Source organism: Amblyomma americanum, chromosome 8, assembly GCF_052857255.1.
Source record: "Amblyomma americanum isolate KBUSLIRL-KWMA chromosome 8, ASM5285725v1, whole genome shotgun sequence".
Lineage (NCBI taxonomy): Eukaryota > Metazoa > Arthropoda > Arachnida > Ixodida > Ixodidae > Amblyomma > Amblyomma americanum.
The window spans coordinates 48,569,284-48,591,654 of record NC_135504.1 but is presented as its reverse complement, the minus strand read 5'-3'; the positions used below and the strand labels follow the sequence as shown (position 1 = coordinate 48,591,654).

Sequence of the window (22,371 nt, the reverse complement as noted above, 5' to 3'; positions counted from 1 at the left end):
TTGGGTAGCTTCATATCAGGTGTGGGCTGCCCTGCCCTTACCTCTGCTCGTTGGGTGGCTGAGAGAGCGCTTCAGACTAGACTTGAAAAGAAATCTGCGCCAGTGGCCGCCGCCTCGTCGACCGCCCGCCTGAACGCACTCCTCTCCTCCACAGAACAACTCCCTTCGCTCTGCCTGTACGAGCGCGTGACAGTCGAAAAGGGGAGCTAGCGTGAGACACGCCTCGATGATGCGCGCAGCTTTACTATACCCGCCGCCCTATGTAAAAAGGAAAACTAGCAAACCCTTTGTACTGATCCGGAGTTCCCGGGTCCATGGCGGCTGCGTTTTTATGGAGGAAAAACGCTAAGGCGCCCGTGTGCTGTGCGATGTCGGTGCACGTTAAAGATCCCCAGGAGGTCGAAATTATTCCGGAGCCCTCCACTACGGCACCTATTTCTTCCTTTCTTCTTTCACTCCCTCCCTTATCCCTTCCCATATGGCGCGGTTCAGGTGTCCAACGATATATGAGACAGATACTGCGCCATTTCCTTCCCCAAAAGCCAATTATTATTATTCAGGAAAGCGAATAGCGCAGCAGCTGTCTCACTTATCTCGTTGGACACTCGAATCACGCCGTAAGAGAAGAGAGGAAGACGAAATTGAAAAAAGAAAGACAGAAAGAGGTGTCGTAGTGGAGGCATCCGGGATAATTCCGACCACCTGGGGGATCTCTAACGTGCTCTGACATCGCACAGCACACGGGCGCCTTCTTCGTTTCGCCTCCTTCGAAATGTGGCCGCCGCGGCAGGGTCCGAACCCGGGAACTCCGGCTCAGTAGCCGAGTGCTATAACCACTGATCCACCACAGCACAAAATGCGTTTGCGGGAAGAAGTTAGTTTTTGTTAGTGGCTATCAGCTGCATCTGCCATCGAAACATGCACATGACCTATGACTAGAGGGAATAAAACGACAGCGAGAGAACAGGGAGAGGGAAAGAAAGCGGGGAGTGATAATAGAAGAGGATAGAGGTAAAGGGGTAGGGATAATGTACACTATGTACAAATGATAATAATAATAATTTTTTTTCGGGGAAAGGAAATGGCGCAGTATCTGTCTCATATATCGTTGGACACCTGAACCGCGCCGTAAGGGAAGAGATAAAGGAGGGAGTGAGAGAAGAAAGGAAGAAGAGGTGCCGTAGTGGAGGGCTCCGGAATAATTTCGACCACCTGGGGATCTTTAACGTGCACTGACATCGCACAGCACACGGGCGCCTTAGCGTTTTTCCTCTATAAAAACGCAGCCGCCGCGGTCGGGTTCGAACCCGGGAACTCCGGATCAGTAGTCGAGCGCCCTAACCGCTGAGCCACCGCGGCGGGGCTATATGTACAAATGCAGAATGGGAAATAAATATGGTCACTCGTGAGCTGTGTGATGCCAGTGCACTTTAAGGATCCCCAGGCGGTCGAAATTATTCCGGAGACCTCCACTACGGCAACTCTTTTTTCCTTCCTTCTTTCGCTTCCTTCTTTATCTTTTCGGGTGTCCACCGAGATATTTGAGACAATTAGTGCATCATTTGCTTTCCTCAAAAACCAACTTTTTTTTCCCATAAATGTGATAGGAGTAATCTTTTTTTTAATTGGTTTTTGGGGAAAGGAAATGGCGCAGTATCTGTCTCATATATCGTTGGACACCTGAACCGCGCCGTATGGGAAGTGATAAGAGAGGGGGTGAAAGAAGAAAGGAAGAAAGGGGTGCCGTAGTGGAGGGCTCCGGATAGGAGTAATCTCGATTATTTGAGTCACGCAATACTGCTGACAGACAGCCCTATTTCAGTTTAGAAGGTACCCTAGCCGCAACGAACCAAACGGTAAATCTCCGGGACGCGAACGCGCAAAGTGACAAGTGAAAGGCACTAATGCATTTCTGCGTTTATAGGAGTTTGGTACTTCCACTTCAACCAATCTATTTACCTACATTGAATAACACGGCAACTGAAGAAATTGAAACAGCTATCAGTGAGGCTTGATTCCAAGGGGTTATTGCCCTTGCTATCTGTTTATGCGGCCCGAAACCATAGCTATATTTTTCTCTCTGCGGACTGAACGGCAAACATTGAAAGCTAACTTGCGAGAGGCATTGCAATAGTCTGTTTTCCTTTTACAAATGCTCACTTCAGCACGTGTGCGTGACATGGCCAGGAGAGGACTTCATCGGGAATATGCATGATGAGAGTGCATCGGGAAATAAAGGCTCACGTCGACAATTGTTGTGCAACATCACTTCCTGTTTCCAAGAGGATTTTTTTCAATGGCTACGTGATTCCACGGTGAAGCAAAAATAACGTTTTTTTTGCGTGTACAAAGTAACACTCACTGCTATCTCCCGCTCGAGCAGATTTATAGCCAACTCGAAGCTTTGTCGGCCTAGTATACAAACCGGCGCTGTGAATCGAAACTGCACTTCCGGTTTCAGAAACATTTGCGACATATAATGCACATGTTAGGCGGTCGCTCATATTCAGCATTTTCCGCAATCCGCACAGCTTAGCAGCTCAGTGTGTAGTGGGTATCACAGAGCTAAATGCGGATAGGCATATCATGCATTGTACTGGCGATAATCAGCTTGTGCCTTGCTTTCTGCTTTCTCCTGAAATGAATCGCAGCGATGATGTAGAGGTACATCGGCAGTCTCGAGTGCAAGAGGACCGGGTTTCGAATTCCAGTTCCGCGGAATTCTCCACCGGGTTTGAAAAAAAAAGAAAAACTCCGCGTGTCTATAGAATTGCTTAACCAGGCCTGCCGTGCGGCCTGATCTCGGTGATCAGAACCGACAGCGCACTTTCTCACCAGAACAGGATTTGGCCATCCTGGTGTAGTACTTGGCCACAACCTTCTATAAACAAACCAATTAACTCTTGGCCCTCAGTCCCCACCAGGTGTGGAGCAACTGACCACGGCGGCGGTCAGACCTGTGACACAGCGCAGGGTGCTTAGAATCAATGTCTTCGGCTTAGCGGTCCGGGCCACAGAGCAGGGATAGGGTGGGCGTAGCTGGCAAAGGACAGGGTTAATTCGAGAGACATGGGAGAGGCCTTTGCCCTGCAGTGGGTGCAGTCAGACTGATATTGATGATGACCATGAATAACAAAACCCTAAGAACTATTTGGCATACGGCACTATGTTCAGGTGGTCTGAGACACCAAAAGTAGGAGGAACGAGAAGATCTAAAGACACCGAGGACAGATAAAACAAATTCTTGCTATGTGTAAAAGTAGATTAACTGCTTCTTTATGGTGATGTTTGTTTCTTGGGAAGCAAAAAAAAGTATGTATTACAGACATTCTAGTTTAAATCTAACCCATTTTCCTCTCCACTCCTTTCAAGCTCATAAGATCAAGAGAGAAAAAGACTCCCTAATGGCAGCTTTGAATTGAGTAGCAGCGTAAACCCAAGAAATACAGACATTTGCTTGAAAAATAGCCGCTTGTATTGATGCCTGGCGTTTAAGTTCCTTTTTAAACCTTTTTTTTTTTATTGAGCACCATTTACAGTTTAAAGCTTCGACTTTCCATTAGAAGCTGTAAACTATCTATGTACAACAACATCAAGTCGCCCTAACTCTCCTCTTAAATCTCCCCACCGGCAACGCTGTCTCAGGGCCGTGACGGGAGCAGTCCTGAATGCGTTTTCCTTGCTACGTGCGGGTAGGGCGCCCAGAATGCTAGACCCCTCCCCCCCCCTCCCCACTTGAGTTATTGAAAGGAGCATAGACACCTAACTTCTGGTTAAGAGTTTGCTACTTTACAATGCTTCGTAAGGCATTCGTATACATTAATACCAGGTCGTATTCTCCTCCAACCGCTAAAACAATTATCGAATTTCTTTGTGCACCTGTTTTGGTTCCTGTTTCAACAGAATAACGATGACTGTGACGTGAAAGTCGGCTGACAGCTCACGTGAGTTAAGTAAAAACTGAGCTATAAGTGCTGTGTCGTCGTATTAATTCATTAAAATGTTTAAGCTCGCCTGCATCAAGAGCCAGAATGAGAACGAATGTAGAAGCAGCGATTATAATAGACAGTTTTCACGACTCACTGACCTATAAACACACTTTGATGTCACAGTCGTCATCTGGATGTTGAAACCTGTACAGAAGGACATGACAGAAAAATTCGATTATAAACCTTCATTCCAAAAGCACTGTACGCATAAAGCCAATCAGATTTATCAATTTCGTTTGTTACGGTACATCCATCAGCAGAAATTACATGCAGAAATTCTTGACAAAAACTCAGCAGCAAATAACTTAACTATGTAAAACAAACACTAATTTACCAAGTTCCCTCTGCTCTCAACAGGTTCAGTCCGGACGTCGACTTTTCTGTCAGCATTGTTAGATTTAAACGAAACAAAAAACAATACCTACTTGACAACCATCTTGAATTTTGTTCACTCTAAAACTTCCTTCGGATGACTTTTTTCGCGAGTGACAGTTTGGAATCGATCACCCACGTCGGCAGTTTATTATTGCATGCATGTAATTGATCTTGCTTGAATGTATCATTGTGATCATCTTGGTCATCTGACTCTCGCTCGTGCATAGTGCAAGCCGTGCATAGTATTGTCTTCCGCATCACCACATAGAAGGAAACGTGTCACAAAAATTAAGTGTATTTCCTTGCTTAACGTGTGCAAACCACGCTACACAGCAGGGTTTTTTTTCACCTTACGTCTTCCACAACAGGAGTCCTCCATCACCGAATAGTAAATTATCTTTGACTGTATGCCACCGCAGAGCGGTTTCTACAGCTTCATGATTCTTTCCTTGCAGCTCATACGTGTTCCCGCTATACCAACTCTCTTTTCTTTGGATCTCCTCCATCGGAGCTCTGTTGACAATATTCCTGGGAACGACGCTTAGCCTTGCAACAGGTAAGTCTACGCATGTTTTTACTCAAATAGAGTTGATAAACGATATTGACATCGTACCACTTTTACTGCAGTAGGAAGAGACTCAAAGAATGTGGTGTACGTTTTGAGCCCAGAAAAAAAAACATAATGCGCGCTGAATTTTTTGCAACCGTCCGAAGTGACTTCACCGTCCGTCTGAAGTCAAGAGCCCACAAATCTCTCTTCAAAATACCGGAAGAGGTGACAAATACAAATCTTATCGACCGAAGTCTTTTTCAGGGTCTTGGGAAACGAAGGAAGTGTCTGGCCATACTTTAGTTTTCTGCGGCTAGAGAAGTAGCAAATTGGAGTTTACTGTCGACAAATGGTGTCGAAACAGATATTTCCATAGTTTTGGTCGCATAACAAAAGTAATTAAAAACGTCGCCCATCTTGAAGAAGAGGCTGCGAAAAAATTGCCATAAATATTTCAAGGCAACAAGAAATCAGTTTTTAAAGTTTGAAGGTTCTTCCAGCGACGTTTCCAGCGCCTACACAGGTGCCATACATACGTTAGAAGCCCGCTTATCCTACTGCCAACAGATGGCATGGAGAGCGGGAACTCGGGAAAAAGTGAAGGATTTCAGTTACGCCAAAGAATAATGCCACCCCTTTTCTAAATTCATATGCATTGACTGTCAAAGGACATACATCAAATGATATCTAGATGTTGGAATTAGTCGATAGCTAGTGCCGGCATTGTGTCAGCGTAGAAGGACAAGAGCCGAACATCTTCCATCCACTTTTTGGCCAGTCGTAAAATTATTGTTGTGGATGAAGGATGGGTGTCGCGCTGCTGAACGCGATGTACATCATCGTAACCTGAGAAGACTGCGAGTTCCCCTTCGAATGCGCCGGCGGCGGCCAAGGGTAGACGGAAGCAGCTGGGCCAGTCGCGCATTCCAGCGAACATCGCTGCGACCCGGGTTTGATTGAGAGCGGATGGTGCGGTGCGCGCCTTGCAATTCACCTGGGCCTGCAGCGCTTCCCACGACCGTTGTAGCGTCAGCATCATCGGCATGCATGGCTCAAGTGTTTGAAGTGCATCTCGCTGCGGCCGTTTACGCTCTTCGACGCAAGTGCGCTTCCCGAGCGTAAGGCGACGCCGCGCCGTCAGCGCTGCGGAAAGTGCGATCAACAACAGCTTCCGCCGGCAGGATTTCCCACGTGAGATGAGCGGTGGTAACAAGAACCCCGTTCCCAGGGGAAGCAAGACTCGCGCGTCTGGCACGGGTGCACGTGATGCCCGCCGCGGACTCCTAACGCGGCGGAGTGCGCCACGACCACGATAAGTCTGAGGGCGTTCTCAGCCAGTGCCTTCTCTTGAGGTTTGATGTGGCTGGAGAAAGCCCGTGCAGTGCATACACTCCCATTACGATTCAACAGTGTGCGCTTTTTTATCGGTGATGTTGCCTCGCAGTGTTAAGAATCGATTTATTTTTTTTTGAGCTGCAGCCCAAAATTTTCAATAAAAAATGTTTAGGCGCTCTCTTTCGCTCAGTACAAAGATTTGTGTGTTCGCCAAAAAAAATTTTAAAGGGGTACTAGTGAAGAAGCATGCTTGTTCAGCAATGAGGCTTATGGATGCCCCCATACACAGTACTATTAAGAAGCGCTGTGAAGACTTTAAGATTATTCCTTACTAGCTGTCTTTTCCGCACGTCTCAGTTCACCTTCGTGTTTTGCGCTAAGCACAACAAACGCCCAGTTGTTATCTCGTTGGGAAATTCATGTCATAACGGAGAGAAGTTTCTGGTGGGTGTTAGGTTGAATATTTTCTTTTGAAATCGTGCCTTCGTTCACCGTGGACCAATTTCCATTCCTTTCGAGCTTTGAGCCCAGTATCATAGAAGCAATTAATGGCCCCACTCGTCTTTGTTAAGAAAGAAGACGTTATTTAGCTTGGTTGTTTTGTGATAGCGACAGGGTGCTGAGTTCAATTAAACTGTGCTGGAATAAGCTGGCGTTATAGAGGTACTGCAGATGTATATAAATATCACCAGGCCCCTCTTTAACGCATTTCGGTTTAAAGCTGAAAATGAATTATAGAAAGAATTGCCGGCATCGCCAAGCGGAAGAGTTCTAGGATAGCTGGAATATCACCCCTGAAAACGAAGCTACAGTATTGGCTGCGAGCTGCACAGCAGTGTAGTTTGGAAGACTGCATTGGGTTATTTATTTCTATTATCCTCACGTCCAAAGACATTTTAGAGGCGACTGATTTCAAGAACATTTATACTGCAGGCATGAATACTTCGTTGTTACCTAAAGTATGAGAACCAAAGAGATTTCGAATAAAATCATTGTGTTACCCTTCCTCCACTCTTCATGGGTAACATATATATAGCACCATATAATCTTACGAGCATGCCGTAATAAGGATGGCAATAACAGAGAGAGTAATGCATAAATCGACGGAATTGAGATGTGCCCGTCAGTTATGTGTGTTAAAGAAGGTTCCGTAACAAACAGCACCAAGCGTCTACATGGGCATTACCGGCCAATGACACATGTAGAGAGAGAGAAAGGAATTTTAGTGAGAGAAAATGAGGGGCCAGCAGCAGCCCTGTGGGACTGCCCTGTGTAGTATTCTGGATTAGGTCCCTAGCCTGTATTTTAAAATACCACTCCTCCTTTCCTCTCATTAAAATTCCTTTCTCTCTCTCTCTCTCTCTAAATGTGTGATCGACCTGTAATGCCCATGCAGGTGATTGGTGCTGTTTGTAACGGAACCTCGTTTAACGGACATAACGTTTATAAGGTTTAACGCACATTACATGGTAAATTTGATTGCCACAGATACACTTTGCCTGTCTGGAGATGCATGTGGACAGTATCTATTAAAACTTTGAATGAACTTTGCGGAAAGTATAATTTTTCACTTGTTCGCGTTCGTCATAGGCATCGTGCGAACGTTCGACAGAATATATCAGCCCCTATACGGGAGGATACGCGAGCTGTGCGACATATATGCGCAAAAACACCCGGCATTTATAAGTCTGAAGCGTGACCTAGCTCACGACTGGCGATGGGTGCTGAAGGTCTTTAAAAAGGAATCGAGAATTACCAGTCACGCGTAGACACTTGCATTTTCCCCCTCTTGGCTGCACTTAGCTTGGTTATTCCTTTCCAATCTGTTTTCCTTCTTGAACTCTGTCGGTGGAGCAAAGAGCCTCAGTGCCTCTCAGAGATGGAGAAGGAGGAGGCGGGAACTGCAGCGCGTGGAAACCTCTGTACGGCTTTCCGTATGTTCGAAGTCATGGCACTGTCCACATGGTTAAGGAGGAGGAGAAAAATTAGGAGGAAAGACGGGTAGGTTAACCAGTAGATGAAAGCGGTTTGCTATATCCTGCACTGCGGAAAAGGAAGGAGAGGATATAAATGTTCGGGAGAAAATGGAGTGATAAGGAAAAGGAGAAGGCGAAAGAGCTTGGGAAAAGTCACAGCACAGCCTGTCGTGCAGGCCTGACACTCTCAAGAACCGCAAGAGGGCCTGGAAGGCCCTCACCGCTGATAATCGCCGCGGCCAGTGTCCAAGAATCTTAACCTCCGTTAGCGGCCGTGAATTGATGTGTTCCTGCGCACCGCGCAGAGGAAGAATTTGAGAATCGCACGCTGGAAATTCACATAGAATATGAGAGATGCTCTCATCGCGCCACAGATGTCACAAGCAGGGTTATCAGCCTTGCCGATCACAGTAGAGTAATGCTTTCTGAATGCGACACCGAGTCACAGGCTACGCAGCTAAGTTGCCACACGTCGTTGTAGGCCGGATGGAAGCCGTAGCTTCGGGTCGGTATCCAGGGGTAATAGACGCGGGTTAGAAATCTGGTCGGAATTCCACAAGGAATCTCCCGCGCCAGTGTTCGGAGCCAACGCGCTGCGTCGGCTCTCGAGATGGGGATGCCGTGGCGCGGAGTCGCCGTGGTACGCGGTCGGTGCGAAAGTTCGTCTTTACGGAAGTACACGCAAGGCAGTTGACCTTAAGCGAACTGTTTGTGCATTAACCCTCCTGTAAACCAATTAAATTGTCTCGCATTGTTCCTTTTAACCATGGATTCGTCTTAACGCGAGTCTACTGGACATTTTTTTTTTATCAGCCTTGTCCGCGCACTTGGCTAATTTGTAATCTTAAGAGAAGGGCACCAACAATGTTTGTATTCGCCACCCCGAGTTTGAAATTTTTCTTTGTGATGCAGCCTAAGCTAAGGACCTGTTTCAGTTTGTGTTGTCGGCCACATGGGGCACATCGTTTACATCAGAGCTCCCTCTGTAGTAAACACTGAGAAAAAAAAAGTCCAGTAGACTCGCGTTAAGACGAATCCTTGGTTAAAAGGAACAATGCGAGACAATTTAATTGGTTTACAGAAGGGTTAATGCAAAATCAATTCGCTTAAGATCAACTGCCTTGCGTGTTCTTCAGTTAAGACGAACTTTCACACCTACCACGCACCACGGCGACCCCGCGCAATGGCAATCCGGGGTGCTGCTGCGCAATATAAAAGCAAGCAATATGTACAAAACGTACAAATATACAAGTCCACAATATATCTTACTAGCATCTTCTCGGCAAACTGTAAGAAAGCCGCCTTGCGGGAGAGAACTGTCTTGAAGGGAAGCTTTCTTGTCCGTTCAGAAAAGTCACGGCACCGACGCGCCAGCGCTGGCGCAATGGTCCAATCTCGGCATCGGACGCGCGTCACGTGCCCTGCGTTGCCTTCCACGGACTAAAAGGATCGTTTGCGCTAAGGGCACTTGCCCTTTGACTTGGGCGTTAAATTTTCAATTGACATGACTTTGCAAGACGCGTTATCTTGGCGCCGAGATGGCCAGATATCGGCGGCGCGCGGCACGCACATTGCCTGCGGTGGACGGAAAGGCGCGCGGTGAAGCATGCATGTAGAGTTTGTAGAAGTTGCTATGAGTGAGGAGTGAGATAAAAGAGGCGCACAACTACCCAGCTGGCATCATCGAAGCGCTTGGACGAGGATGGAAAGCAAAGTTCAGAAAAAAGAACCACACACATAGCACCCGCTGTGGGGTACAGTCAGAAAAAGAGTTAAAAAAAAGCACTAGACCAATGCCGATTTTCAAATAAGATATTATGAGGTTCATCATTCTTTGTATTGAGTGCACATTATTTATAGTGCAATTCGAGCTCTATTTGCAATTATCCTCTCTTTGATTGGCCATTTTAAACATTGTTTTAATTTACTTATATATGGAGGGACCTAGCATGCCCATGCACCTTTTTTTTTGTACGTGCTCTTCAGTTTGAATGAACTTCTGATAGGACGAAAAACTTTTGTGGTCCCTTCAATCTCGTCTTAAAGGGGGTCTACAGTATTCTCAAAATGCTTGAAAACTGGAGGCATGGACGAAATAGGTGTAATATCTGAACAAGCTTTAACACGTTGTGGAGACAGGATAGGGGGCTTCAAATAAGTGCTCAGCCTTCTGCTCTCTTTATTGCGTCCTCTCGTATCTATATTTTTATATAGTGAAGATCAAGAAGTTCGTTACTGTCTTAAGTTCTTTTAGTTCCAGGGAAGCGTTTCCTATTTTCATTATTCTAAATTTTTATTCAATAGCAGAAATGAAAAACGAACAGGCAGAAGGCGTTTCAAGACGCTTGACAAAAGCCTCCCCGGCCCTAAAGTAATGGCAATACATTGTTTTTGTCTGAAATACAATAATAGAGTTATAAGAGACATTCCGAAAAATTACCTGTAGATTCAACACTTACCGCAAAGGCAATAGCATTGAATAAATAAGAGTACAGTCGATCCAGGCGCGCGACAACGCGCAGGCATGAAGAAATTATGTACAAAAGTGTTTACCGAAAAAAGAAAAATATATAAATGTTAGCAAGGGACAATTTGCACATAAGTCTTAATTCTTAAAAACATGCTGCGTAAACAAATCTCCTTCCCTGATTGCGTCGCTTTCTGGCCAATTCAGCATTACGAATTTCTACCATGTCATTCAAGCTGGCACCTTTCTGAACATGTTATGTTAGCAGTCAGATATTTTTCCCCCAGCCTAGCAAAGAATATAGTGTGACAATTGTAGACCAGTGAAAATAAATACGTAATGTTTTGCAAACCATATTAGCGCGCGATTAGGAAGCACGAACTTGCGATCTTCTAAACATATATAGGCAGCGGCTGTTTTAGAGCGTTAGCACTTATAGCCGCCATTCCCTGCATTTAACCGCTGTCCGTCCGTCCGTCCGTCTGTCTGTCTGCATGTTTGTCTGTCGCCCGTTTTGTGGCAGGCTGCTCACCTACCCCCCAAGCGTATGGTGGGCAACCAGCCCATATATATATATATATATATATATATATATATATATATATATATATATATATATAAAAACCACGTGTCCACCGTGTCAAGCGCCACGGTGGGTAGTTTTCTATAAAGCCGCCCACTGTGTCAGGCGGCAGCTCATTTAATTGTAAGGGGCGGGTCGGGAATGACAACGTGGGTCTCACCCTAACGCAAGCAACCCAAATCCCACTGATGGCCGCACCTGCCATAGAAGAGCAGCGGACCGCTGCACCGCTGCGCCAGGAATGGTAGGAACACACCCAGGGATCTACGAATGGAGGGAATGACCAATTCCGCATATATGGACTTTAACCCCTTATCGCTATCCGAACAACTGCCATCCAGAAACACTGGATCTGAAAATCGGAACCGAAGTGAAAACCGAAATGCTAGCGCACCCACTTCGCTTTTGGCCTAACTACTAAAATCGACCATAATTTTTTAATATAATTTTTTTCAAATTCTCCTTATACTCTCTCACACGGCTTCTCAGAAACAATCGCGATTGCTTACTGGACACCCTCTCTTTTGAGGGTGGTTATGTATAGACACCTTGAGACTTCGATCAAGAAACGCTAGCATTGGCATAGGTGTTACTCCTCTTTTTGGAGATGGGCTTTAACGCGACAGCGTTATAAGGGCCTTGTGCCGCAGAAAAGCCGATTTCGTCGGCGGCGGCCGTGAGCGAAAAATCCCTCCACCTCCTCCTCGCAATGTACGCCACTGCCCCAACAGATAGCGCGCGACGGCAGCGCTTCCCGCTTGTCTTGTTCGGGCGCAGTGGAGCTGTGCGGGCACGCAGGATTCACGCGGTGAGCGGCGAACAACGCTGCGCACATCCAAAGCGTGTTCACCCCGAAGCTTGCGGCTTGATGCCCGTTTGTTCGGCGCGGAAGTTATGCTGTCGTTCTTGGCATCGAGTTTGTCGAGAACGATGTGTCGACGAACTACGACTGCAACTTGAGTCCCGCGCGTTTCGGCAAGGCGCCTGGCAGCTCTTCTACGTGGTTTGCCACTCCGCGCGTCCGTTTCACCGTACGTAGCAAAGCAATTTGTCTAATGAGCAAGGCGTCGTGCTTAACGGGCGATGGCGTTCCGTGGACTCCATGACAGTGCTGCAACACGCTGTCGCGTTCCACTCTTAAAGGCGAAGCTTAAGCGTCCTCGAATTATTTTTTTTTCTTTTCTAGCCTCACTGGCTCACGCTCCATGCAAGCGAACCATGCCGAGAATAATCAAGGTAGTAAAGCTGCAATGTAAATTTTCTCTAACACTGCACGCTTCTCGTTTATATTTTTGAGAGGGAGGAACTGTTTTTAAGTACTAAGGTGTGTACATTAAGAGCAAATATTTGTGAAATGTAAAGTGTAAAAATTATACGGAACATTCACGTGCTAGTTGGGCTTGTTCAAACGTTGATGATGGTTTTTTTCCTCTCCATTAGGTGGCGTGGCACAATCGAGAAAAAATTTACGCCTTACAAGCCTCTTTTTTCTCAATTTATGGCTTCGTTTCAAGTTTTTCCGAAGAATACTTCAGGTTAGTGCTTCTCATGTGGTTGCTAGAACTGCTGGTACGTAACTATATGACGTAGCAGAAGTCTACTGGCAAAACCATTGTATTTTTTGTTATGCGAGCCGCTGTCTCAGTGCCAAGAAACTAAAATTGCGGTTTGCGTTCTCGCGGCTTAACGAACGCGGCTGTTTGTAACCGAGCTGTGCTGAATGGGATACTGTGCTTTCTCATGCACTGAATTTGTTTGTCAAGCGCTCTTGAGAACAGTAAAACACATTAATCATCAAATTTTTTGGAGAACATTTCTATTTTTCTTTATTTACTTTATAGCGTTCCCACTTAACCCTGTTGCAAAGAGGCGCACAGGATTGTCATTTCCGGAATTCTAGATAATAAACTGAACTTATCTTAGCAGTGGTTCTACAAATGCAATTCGTGCCGGTGTCGTGCTTATTAGTGATTTCAGTTCTATATTTTGGAGAATACCTCAAGGTGGAGTACATTTTTAAGAAACAGTTACTCATTAGCATCCAACCAAGCACAGATATAAAGCGACAAAGGAAAATACCTCAGCTTTCACTAAAACGTCATATTGAAGAAAGGTTTCTCTTCATTAAGGCTCCGAACTGGGCGAGTTGGTACTGATTCATATTTGAACAGCGCAGGTTTCTCTTGTTCGGGTTGGAACTCGGGACCACCGCCTGTCAGCGGCAGTCGTTCTATCAACTACTCTAATAATAATGACAGGAAGATTGTAGCTGCTGCTCTCTTGAATATCTTTAAAATAGCGGGCTCTCGTTTACTGATTTGCGGTGATTTTAACGCTCATAATGCTGCTTGGGGTAGTGACCACTGTACCCGTGGAAGGGCCGTTGAGTGCGCCGCAGAGAAATGTAATTTATGTATTCTGAACGACGGTTCTCCGACCTTTCTACGCGGGTTTCGTTATACGAGCTGTTTAGGCCTGACTCTATGCACTCATGATCTGGTGTCTGACGTGTGGTGGGCCACAGAGATTGAGACATGCGGAAGTGATCACTATCCGATACCGGTAAATCATCCTAGCTTACGATGTGAGGGTGCCCGAAGTAAATCCAAACTTACCAACTGGGACGCTTTTCGTCACGACATAACTCAAAACGATTCCATGGACGTTACTATTGACGACTTCACTTCGCTGGTGCCAGGTAGCCTGAGTCGTTGCACTAAGGCAGTCCCGATACCTCACGGGTTCACAAGTATTGATGGAGAGTATGAGCGACTCAGGGCACCACGAATAAAAGAGGGAAAGGCTTACCATCGATCCTGGTCTTTAGAATCGTATCGGGAGGTTCGTCAATGCGCAAACGTCTGTTGCAATTAAAAAGTAAAAAATGGCGCGACCTATGCACTACAATGACCCCTTACCCTCCAGTACCTAGGATTTGGTTGATGGTCCGCTCCTTAAGCAGTCCTGTTCCTCAGAATAACCCTTTCAGAGATCTTGCAATGGGACGGGAAACTGCCAAAACAGCCCTGCCTGATGAGTTTTGTTGACTTCGACTTCAACTGCGAAGAATTGAAAAACTCAGCTACATATGCCCAGCAAAACGTTATTGCTTGCTTCAACGCGCAACATGCCTATTTGGATTCTGTGTTCACAATAGGTGAACTTAAAATTGATCTTACGTTGAGCAGTCCAAAGACTGCTGCTGGGCCTGATGCCATTTCTTATGGAATGCTTCAAAATCTTGGCCCCTAGGCCACTGCAGTACTTTTGGTAATATTTAACAATGTGTGGGTCAACGAATTTGTTCCCCAGTCATGGAAGATTGCGCGAGTCATTCACGTTTTAAAGCCCTGTAAATCCCCTTTGGTTCTTGGCTCCTTTCGCCCAGTGAGCCTGACGAGCTGCTTATGCAAAGCGATGGAGAAGGTGTTAGACTCCAGGCTTCAGTAGTGGTGTGATGAAAGAGGAGAGGTTTCTCAGTTAGTGACTGGACTTCTTAGACATAGATGCACTATGGATGCAATTATGGACCTAGTAACATGTGTAGAGCATGAGCGTAGCAAAGGCAATATCACCCTCGAAGTATTTTTTTTTATATCAAGCGTGCATTCGATACTCTAAGTCATATTCATGTCCTCTCACGTTTGCTAGATCTCGGTGTGAGTGGAAGACCGCTACGTTGAATTTCGCACTTTTTAGATGGCAGGAAAATATTGATGAAGTCAATTGACGGAAAAAGCACGGAACAGAGCCTAATGCAAAGAGGGCCGCAGGGCAGTGTGCTAAGTAAGCCCTTTTGTTTTTAACTGCGTGATGGCGGATTTGCCACGAAAGCTCCCTTCTGGCTTGCACTGTTCGTTATACGCCGATGATGTCTGTATTTGGGTTTCTGGCAAAACTGCAGACCTCATCCAGTCTACCTTGCAAGAAGGCCTAAATACCAATGACTGCTTTTTAAACGAGAAAGGGAAGATTATCTCTCATGCAAAAACTGCCGTTCTGCCTTTTTTCTCGTAAGAATCTGAAAAATTTCTGTCTCTGCCTCAACGGTCAACCTTTAGCGCCTGTTAAGGAGCACCGTTTTCTGCGTATAGTTCTTGATAGACAAATCTCTTGGGCTCATCATAGAAAATCTATCGAAGACCAGGTGAACTCTGTTATGAATGTGCTACGCAGGCTTGCAGGTGCGTCTTGGGGCTGTTCTTTGGCATCTCTGCTCACAGTTCACAATTTATTCATTTCTAAAAAAATTGGGTTCTCTTCACCGATTCTTCACGGTCTGTCGCGAACCTCCCAGGAGTGCCTGCAAAGAATGTTAGCTAGGGGTCTCCGTGTGTTTTTGGGAGTTCCTCATGCGACTTCCAGCGCTCTGGTAATTGCTGAGGCACTGCAGCCTCCGTTTGAAGTGTTACGAACAACAGAGACCTGCAGGCACATTTTCCGCCTGATAATCCAGCATGAGAGGCACCCATTAGCTTCCGCGCTTCAAGAACGGGATGGAAATTATATACATCAAGTGTTTCAACACCACCGCTAGCTTCTTCCAAGTAAAGAATTTTGGAAAGGAGACGCAGAAAATCTCCCATGGCTTCTAGTTACACCTAAAATGCAGTTGTCAGTCGAAGGGATAATTAGGAAACCTGACATGATGATATTCGCTGCTTAGCAGTTGGCGCTTTACCAGATACACATGCGGTATCCCCGTTACATTCATGTGTACACCGAAGGTTCCGGTCTTCAAAATTCATCAGCGTCCGCATTTGTGATTTTGTACCTGAATGAGCGACGGGCATGTAAACTGCCTCACACGAGAGAATCAACGACTTCTGAGATTTACGCAATTTATTTGGCACTCCAGTTCATCTCCTCGGTGCGTGACCCGCGTATGTGGGTAATTTTTAGCGATTCCCAATCCGAACTGAAATAACTTAACAGCACTAGCTCCGTACCGTGGAAAGCTAGAGTGGTATACGAAGTTCATAAAGAATTTTCCAAGGCTACCAAAAAGCAGTACATTATAGTTTCCCAGTGGATACCCGAACATTACTTTATTCCTGGAAACACCGAGGTGGATGCAGCGGCTAGGCAAGCACACTCCAATGCCCTCACTTCTGCCCTTCCGTTATCAAGAGGCGCATTGCTCCGTTTCTTGAAGACAAGGAGCAATGAAATGAACGAAAAGAAGGGATTTGAGCCCAACCATACAGGTTCTGATCTGCATTTCATTGATCCGTTGCTGCGGTTTAATATTCCATTATCCATCAGCAGAAGTTGGGAAATGTTCCTTCACTGCTTTCATTTAGGAACAGATTACACGATGCACTTTCTTCAAAGAATTGGCCGTGCAGACAGCCCATGGTGTGCGTGTGGCCAAGAAAATGAGGATGTGGCTCACCTAATATTGGATTGCCGAGTACACGACAACCCCAGGTCGCGATTGAAGAGAGACTTGAGAGCTCTTGATAAAAGGCCCTTATGTCTACAAAAGCTCTTCGGCCCGTGGCCGACATGTGAATTCCAAAAGCGAGCACTTGTGGCATTGATAGCATTCCTTGAGGACAGCGGTATCCTCGGGAAGTACTAGCTCAGTACAATTGTAGTCAAGGCTAGAGCTCTTACCTCTCTGTGTGTTAGCGCTTCAAGATCTTTGTTTTTCGCTTTTGCTGTGTTTGCTGCAATTAAACTTATTTTTGCTTTCTGTTTTTGGTGATTGAGTTCTTTAACAGCGTTGTTATCTACTTTTGCTTTGTTTACAGACAATCATCTTATTTCTTGTTCTTCTGTCATTTTTTATTCATATCTCTCGTGTATATTGTATTCTATACTGTTCTTTTAATATTCAAGGTGTTTTTATTCTCTCATTATTGTTACTTTTACTGACGCTTGTACTTTGTAATATATGTGGTGTACTGTTTGTGTTTATGTTATGCTGAACAGTACATCGTCGGAACAAGTGGTTTGTACGAATTGGTGAAAAGGAGTACCGGAGCCGCTATGCAGCACCAACCTCTCCTTTACTCATCATGTAAATAATGAAAAAAGAATGTAGCTCGTAGCGAGGAGCAGTTACTCATCATTGCCCACCCAAAGCCATACGGCTAAAAAGAAAAGCTATAAACGTGTACTGGAAACTTCGTAGTTGTATTAACAATTGCCTTGGGCATGGTATAGAACCCTGGAGCACATCCTATCAGAAGCAGTTGGTAGAATTAATGAGTAATTGCTGCTTTAGAAGATTTTGTTACTGACGCTGAAAAAGTCCGTATATTGGGCTAATACAACTTGACTGGTAGTCTAAGCACGTGTAATTTTGTTTTCCAATTCGAACAGTGCGACGACGAAAGGAACTGGAACATAACAAAGGCTTCTTTCAAGCAAGAGGATCAGGACGTCGACCAGTCCCACGCTACTGCACTATCCTCTAATCCTGAATTCAAGGGGCTCCTTAAAAATCGCACCCGAGAGAAGCTTGAAAGCGTCACCTAGCGCAATGCGCGCACCCCTTCATGATGCATGCGCATTTATTGCTGATAATACGATGAATACGTTTGCATTAGGATACTTAAACACATCGGAAATAAACATTTTATACAAATCTTCTGAGATCGGTAGTCGTCCTAAGCACAGTTCGCACGAGCTAGTCTCGCAAAATTATGCCATTTTCTTTTAATTAACGCTCATCTCAAACATTCCAACAACATGAGCCGCTTTCTGTGTTGGTGGAAACTGAGAGGCATGACTGTGAGGCTTAATAACGGTTCATAGTTTGCGTCAGTGCACGCTAAAGATCCCCAGGTGGTCGAAATTATTCCGGAGCCCTCCACTACGGCACCTCTTTCTTCCTTTCTTCTTTCACTCCCTCCTTTATCCCTTCCCTTACGGCGCGGTTCAGGTGTCCAACGATATATGAGACAGATACTGCACCATTTCCTTTCCCCAAAAACCAATTATTATTATTAGTTTGCGTTTCGCGGTGGAACACACACTACCGTTAGTGCATGGCCCACCCATGGCACAACTTACGCATCATTATCTTTATAATCATCATCATTATCATTTATTAGTTTCCTAAAGGGATAAAATATTTCTGTACTTTCTTTTTTCTTACATATTACTTCCTTTTACATACTCATGAAATTCACGTAAAAGGAGCGCAATAAATTTTAGAGAAAAAAATGTGAAATGCGCTGCACATACAGATTTATTCTTGGGTGGTAATATAATTGAAATAACTAATTGTGCGAAGACACTTGGCATAAACTTTAAATAATTCTTGTTACGCGATGACCATATAGTTCAATTGGAGAGTAGAGTGACGCATTTTGTTAATTCATTTCGATAGTTGTAGTGGATGTTAGCTACTACAATGAGAAGTAATCTGCCATGCTTTCTTTGAATCACGCAATATGTAATGGCATCTGTTATGGGGTACAACGATGCAAAATAATATTCAGAGGTTATTCATATAGCAAAACAAATGCACGGAAAGCAATAAGAATTGCTACCTGGTTAGCATATAGAAGGTCATTACTTTTAAAACACGGCATTATGCCAGCAAGCGTCAGGCCCGTTTCACATGCTGCGACTGGACCGACAATATCCGGTGTAGTCAGTGAGGCGGCAGTGCGATTTTGGGTCTCTGCTTTCACATGCGACACCGGCACAACGGATTCGGTCGGATGTACCGGCGAAGTTCCTTGGTGTTTGCATAGGCAACCTATTATTAAACGCGACAGAAACATCACACAGAATGTGTTGATGATTTTAAGACTAGCGTATTTTTAGATGCAAGATATTATTCCGTACGTTTTGAATAAGATAAACAGTTTTGCTTCCACCGCGGTAACAGTTCCTACATGACCGCATGTCGCACGCCGTCTCGGCGCTCCTCAAAGGTCAGTCGCAGAGCGAACACACCGACGCTGCGACTGAATTCCAACTGAACGGAACTCGATCGCAAGCCGACTGCGACTAGACCGACGGCCCTCCCAAGTCGCAGACCGACAGAATTCGGAGTGTCGTGCATGTGAAACGGGCCTCAGTCGTCAGTATTGGGTTTTTAAAGTGTACTAAATTTTTAATCCACCTTGCTGATGTGCGGGAAGATAAAATTATCCGTAATACAAGACACAGTGAACACTGATATAAGCCTTCCCCATGCACAAATTGCGACTTTTAGACATTAAAAATGCATTGACGTTATTCCTGAATAGGTACACATTACCTAATCTAAGCGCTCGATCCGCTTCAAATATCAGCATCACAAAGATGTTTTTAGAAGGTAATGAATAAATTCTGACCTTCAAAAAAAAAAGAACCACATTTAGATGCCTACATCTCGATGTGACTGCCATCGCAGAAAATCAGACGTGCACTTGTGCTCGGCAGTGCCACCAATACGGGTATGAATAGCGGATGTTGCAAGATGTTTCGCAGATGTCACTCTAAAATCTTTGACATCAGAGATTGTTTATAGACTCAATTTAGCATTAATTATGGCACCCCAGAAGCAGCACAACTGTTCTATTCTATCCACCAACCTATCCTTTTCCGCGTGTCTCTAAACCCTGCAGCACTGCACTCATGACTTCTTCCAAGGATACTGTGAGTACCGCTTTATCGATGTCTTCCTGTTCTTATTATTTCTTTTACTGTAACCTGCTATCACCGTTTCGAACTATGAGAGATCACCGCCTTGTCAAGCAGCGAGCGCGATTCTCTTTCCTATCTCCTCAGACACTTAACATGACTGGAATAAAAAGTTAGCAGAATTAAACTGATGACAGCTTCATGCAGTTATTTTCACAAAAATAAAATTGACTTTCTGTCTCTATCAAGCTATGCCGGAGCTTCGCCTGCACCAAGAGAAGGATTTATCATCGAGACAATGGGATTTCAATATCATCCCGCCAGTCGATTGAAGCAGTTGATATTTTTACCGAAAAGGACGGACTTATACCTTTTTGCAGTGACTGATGGCTTATCGTACCCCCTGAAACAGACCACGAAAAATACATGAGACCTCGTTCCTACGTTTCACAGAGACGAAAGCGAGATAAAAAAAATTTACGACTATTCTTTTCACATTAACTCGTTTCGCTTTCGATTTTCGTACTTACGGCTCGATAATGGAACAGTTTGCCGCCCGAAGCTGTTTCCATAACGGATACTTCTGTCCACGTCTTGACTGTCTTATAAGTTTTTGCGTAACTTAGTACTCTTGTTGATGTGCTCTGTTTTGAATTCTTCTTTCCTTTTCGCACCCCCCCCCCCTTCTTCCTGTAATAGTGGAAGGCGATGCACGTATCGAATAAACAAAAATAACTCCCCCCTCCGAAATCTGTGTCGGCACAGTTTTTTTAAATGCGAAACCGGCCAGTGCTGGCGATCATTACATTTTTAATTGTTTTCTATGTTAAAGAACCTTCGTTTTAAGTGACAGTGCTGTCTTTGAGGTTATAACGCTCTATGCTATGAATACAGGCAAATTTATATTTTACTTGCAGTGTCACTCTCAAAGCCTCTGGTGCGGCGTTCTATACGAGACAGGCGTAGTGCCCCCAAAAGAACAGTGATCGGTGACTAAACAAAAAATAGACAATCAAAAACACAATCAGACAGCTACAGGGAGTGTAAAAGAAAGGGACGCTGTCACAAAATAGAAGCGCTAAAATAATTTATGTTGTAAGGCAAAGCATTAAGCGCGATTTAAACTTTACGGGATCATGCTCGATTGCAACACAGTTGGGAAGGTGGTTCCATATTTGTACCACGGCTTGGAGTAATGTTTGTTAAGGCGTAAGTTCATTCATGTATTCTGTGGTTATTCATAGTTTATTAGACGGGATAACGTGCGCACATTTTGGAGTAGAAGTTACCCGTGTATTTTACGAACGTTTCAGCATTAAACTGAAGAATAGAGAAGAGCTAGGAAATTTGCGTTAAATGTCTAGTAGGCTAAACACTGACAGCTGATTTCATACTGCTAATGCTCTGGTGAATGCTATATTCTGAAGTTATAAAACGCGCTGCGCGATTGGGGATATATTCAATGGAATTATTTAGGTATGGCATTATTTAAATATGGAATTATTTAAGTAAGTGTCAAGAGGATCTCATAAGTGTAGTTCAGTTTGTGCAAATGGAAGTTTTCCACGCCCGTTCATGAATGAATCGCTTAGACAAGGAAAACGACGTTCCAATAAAGCCTAGTGTAAATGGAGGGCCACCGGCAAGTTTAGTTGTGTGCTTGTCCCAAGTTTGCTGCTAATTGGGGCACCTAGGCTCTTATATGATTTAACGCGTGTTGTGATTCTTGTCTTTAGCGAATAGGAATGGGTAGTATGAAATGCTTGCGTGCGATTTGTATCAATTTGCACTTCAACCAGCTTCCCGACTACATTGCAAGCGAGCGCGACCCTAGTAATTTTTCAAGGGCATTAATCAATAATTGTACTGTATACAAGATATTGCACGTTTGTGTCAAACTAATTCAACCAGTTACACGTATTCTTTTTCTTGCTGTTGTTGGTACCACCTAATCAAACCTTTCTGCCAATCACCATTGACCAACGTCGTATTGTGACTGTATAGTTTTTCATTTTATTGTATTGCATGTTGTTTTAATGTATTAACATTGTATTCTTTATTGTATTTGTTCTGTCTTGCCTCCCACCCCCCGCCCCCTTATGTAATGTTTCAATAGAGGCATTTAAGGGGAAAATAAGTTATGATGATGATGACTTTTTGGGGTTAAGGTGCATCGCCCTTTTTCAACAATAATTTTCTATTTTTTGTAGCTTACTGTCTAGGCTGACCTGGTCATAGTGAGATCAAATGCCAGGATATAATAAACAATCCACAGCGAACAGACGATTGAACGAGGATATGCTAGATGGGAGATCGTCCATTAAAATGGGGACTGTCGAAAGCAAATAAGTTTTGGGAATCGTTGGCTGACACAGTACAGCTGGTAGAAATGATCATTGCGATACAATGAATTTTCTTCCTACAGCCGCTTCACTGTTGCTGGCCAGTGCGACTTTTCTCGCGCCTGCTAGCATCGGTGCTGAAGGAGTCGCGTAAATTGACTATAT

General features: G+C 44.7%; 1 protein-coding gene across 1 annotated transcript in view; it reads left to right on the top strand.

Moving 5' to 3' along the window:
* Positions 1 to 17,776, top strand: part of LOC144100310 (putative sodium-dependent multivitamin transporter) — a 65,440-nt gene extending 47,664 nt beyond the window's left edge. Inside the window, exons 13-15 of the mRNA XM_077633295.1 lie at positions 4,820 to 4,920; positions 12,716 to 12,810; positions 17,606 to 17,776. Coding sequence (XP_077489421.1) covers positions 4,820 to 4,920; positions 12,716 to 12,810; positions 17,606 to 17,761 — 352 coding nt within the window. The 3' untranslated portion in view covers positions 17,762 to 17,776. The remainder of the gene's footprint in view (positions 1 to 4,819; positions 4,921 to 12,715; positions 12,811 to 17,605) is intronic.
* Positions 17,777 to 22,371: the final 4,595 nt, after the last annotated feature.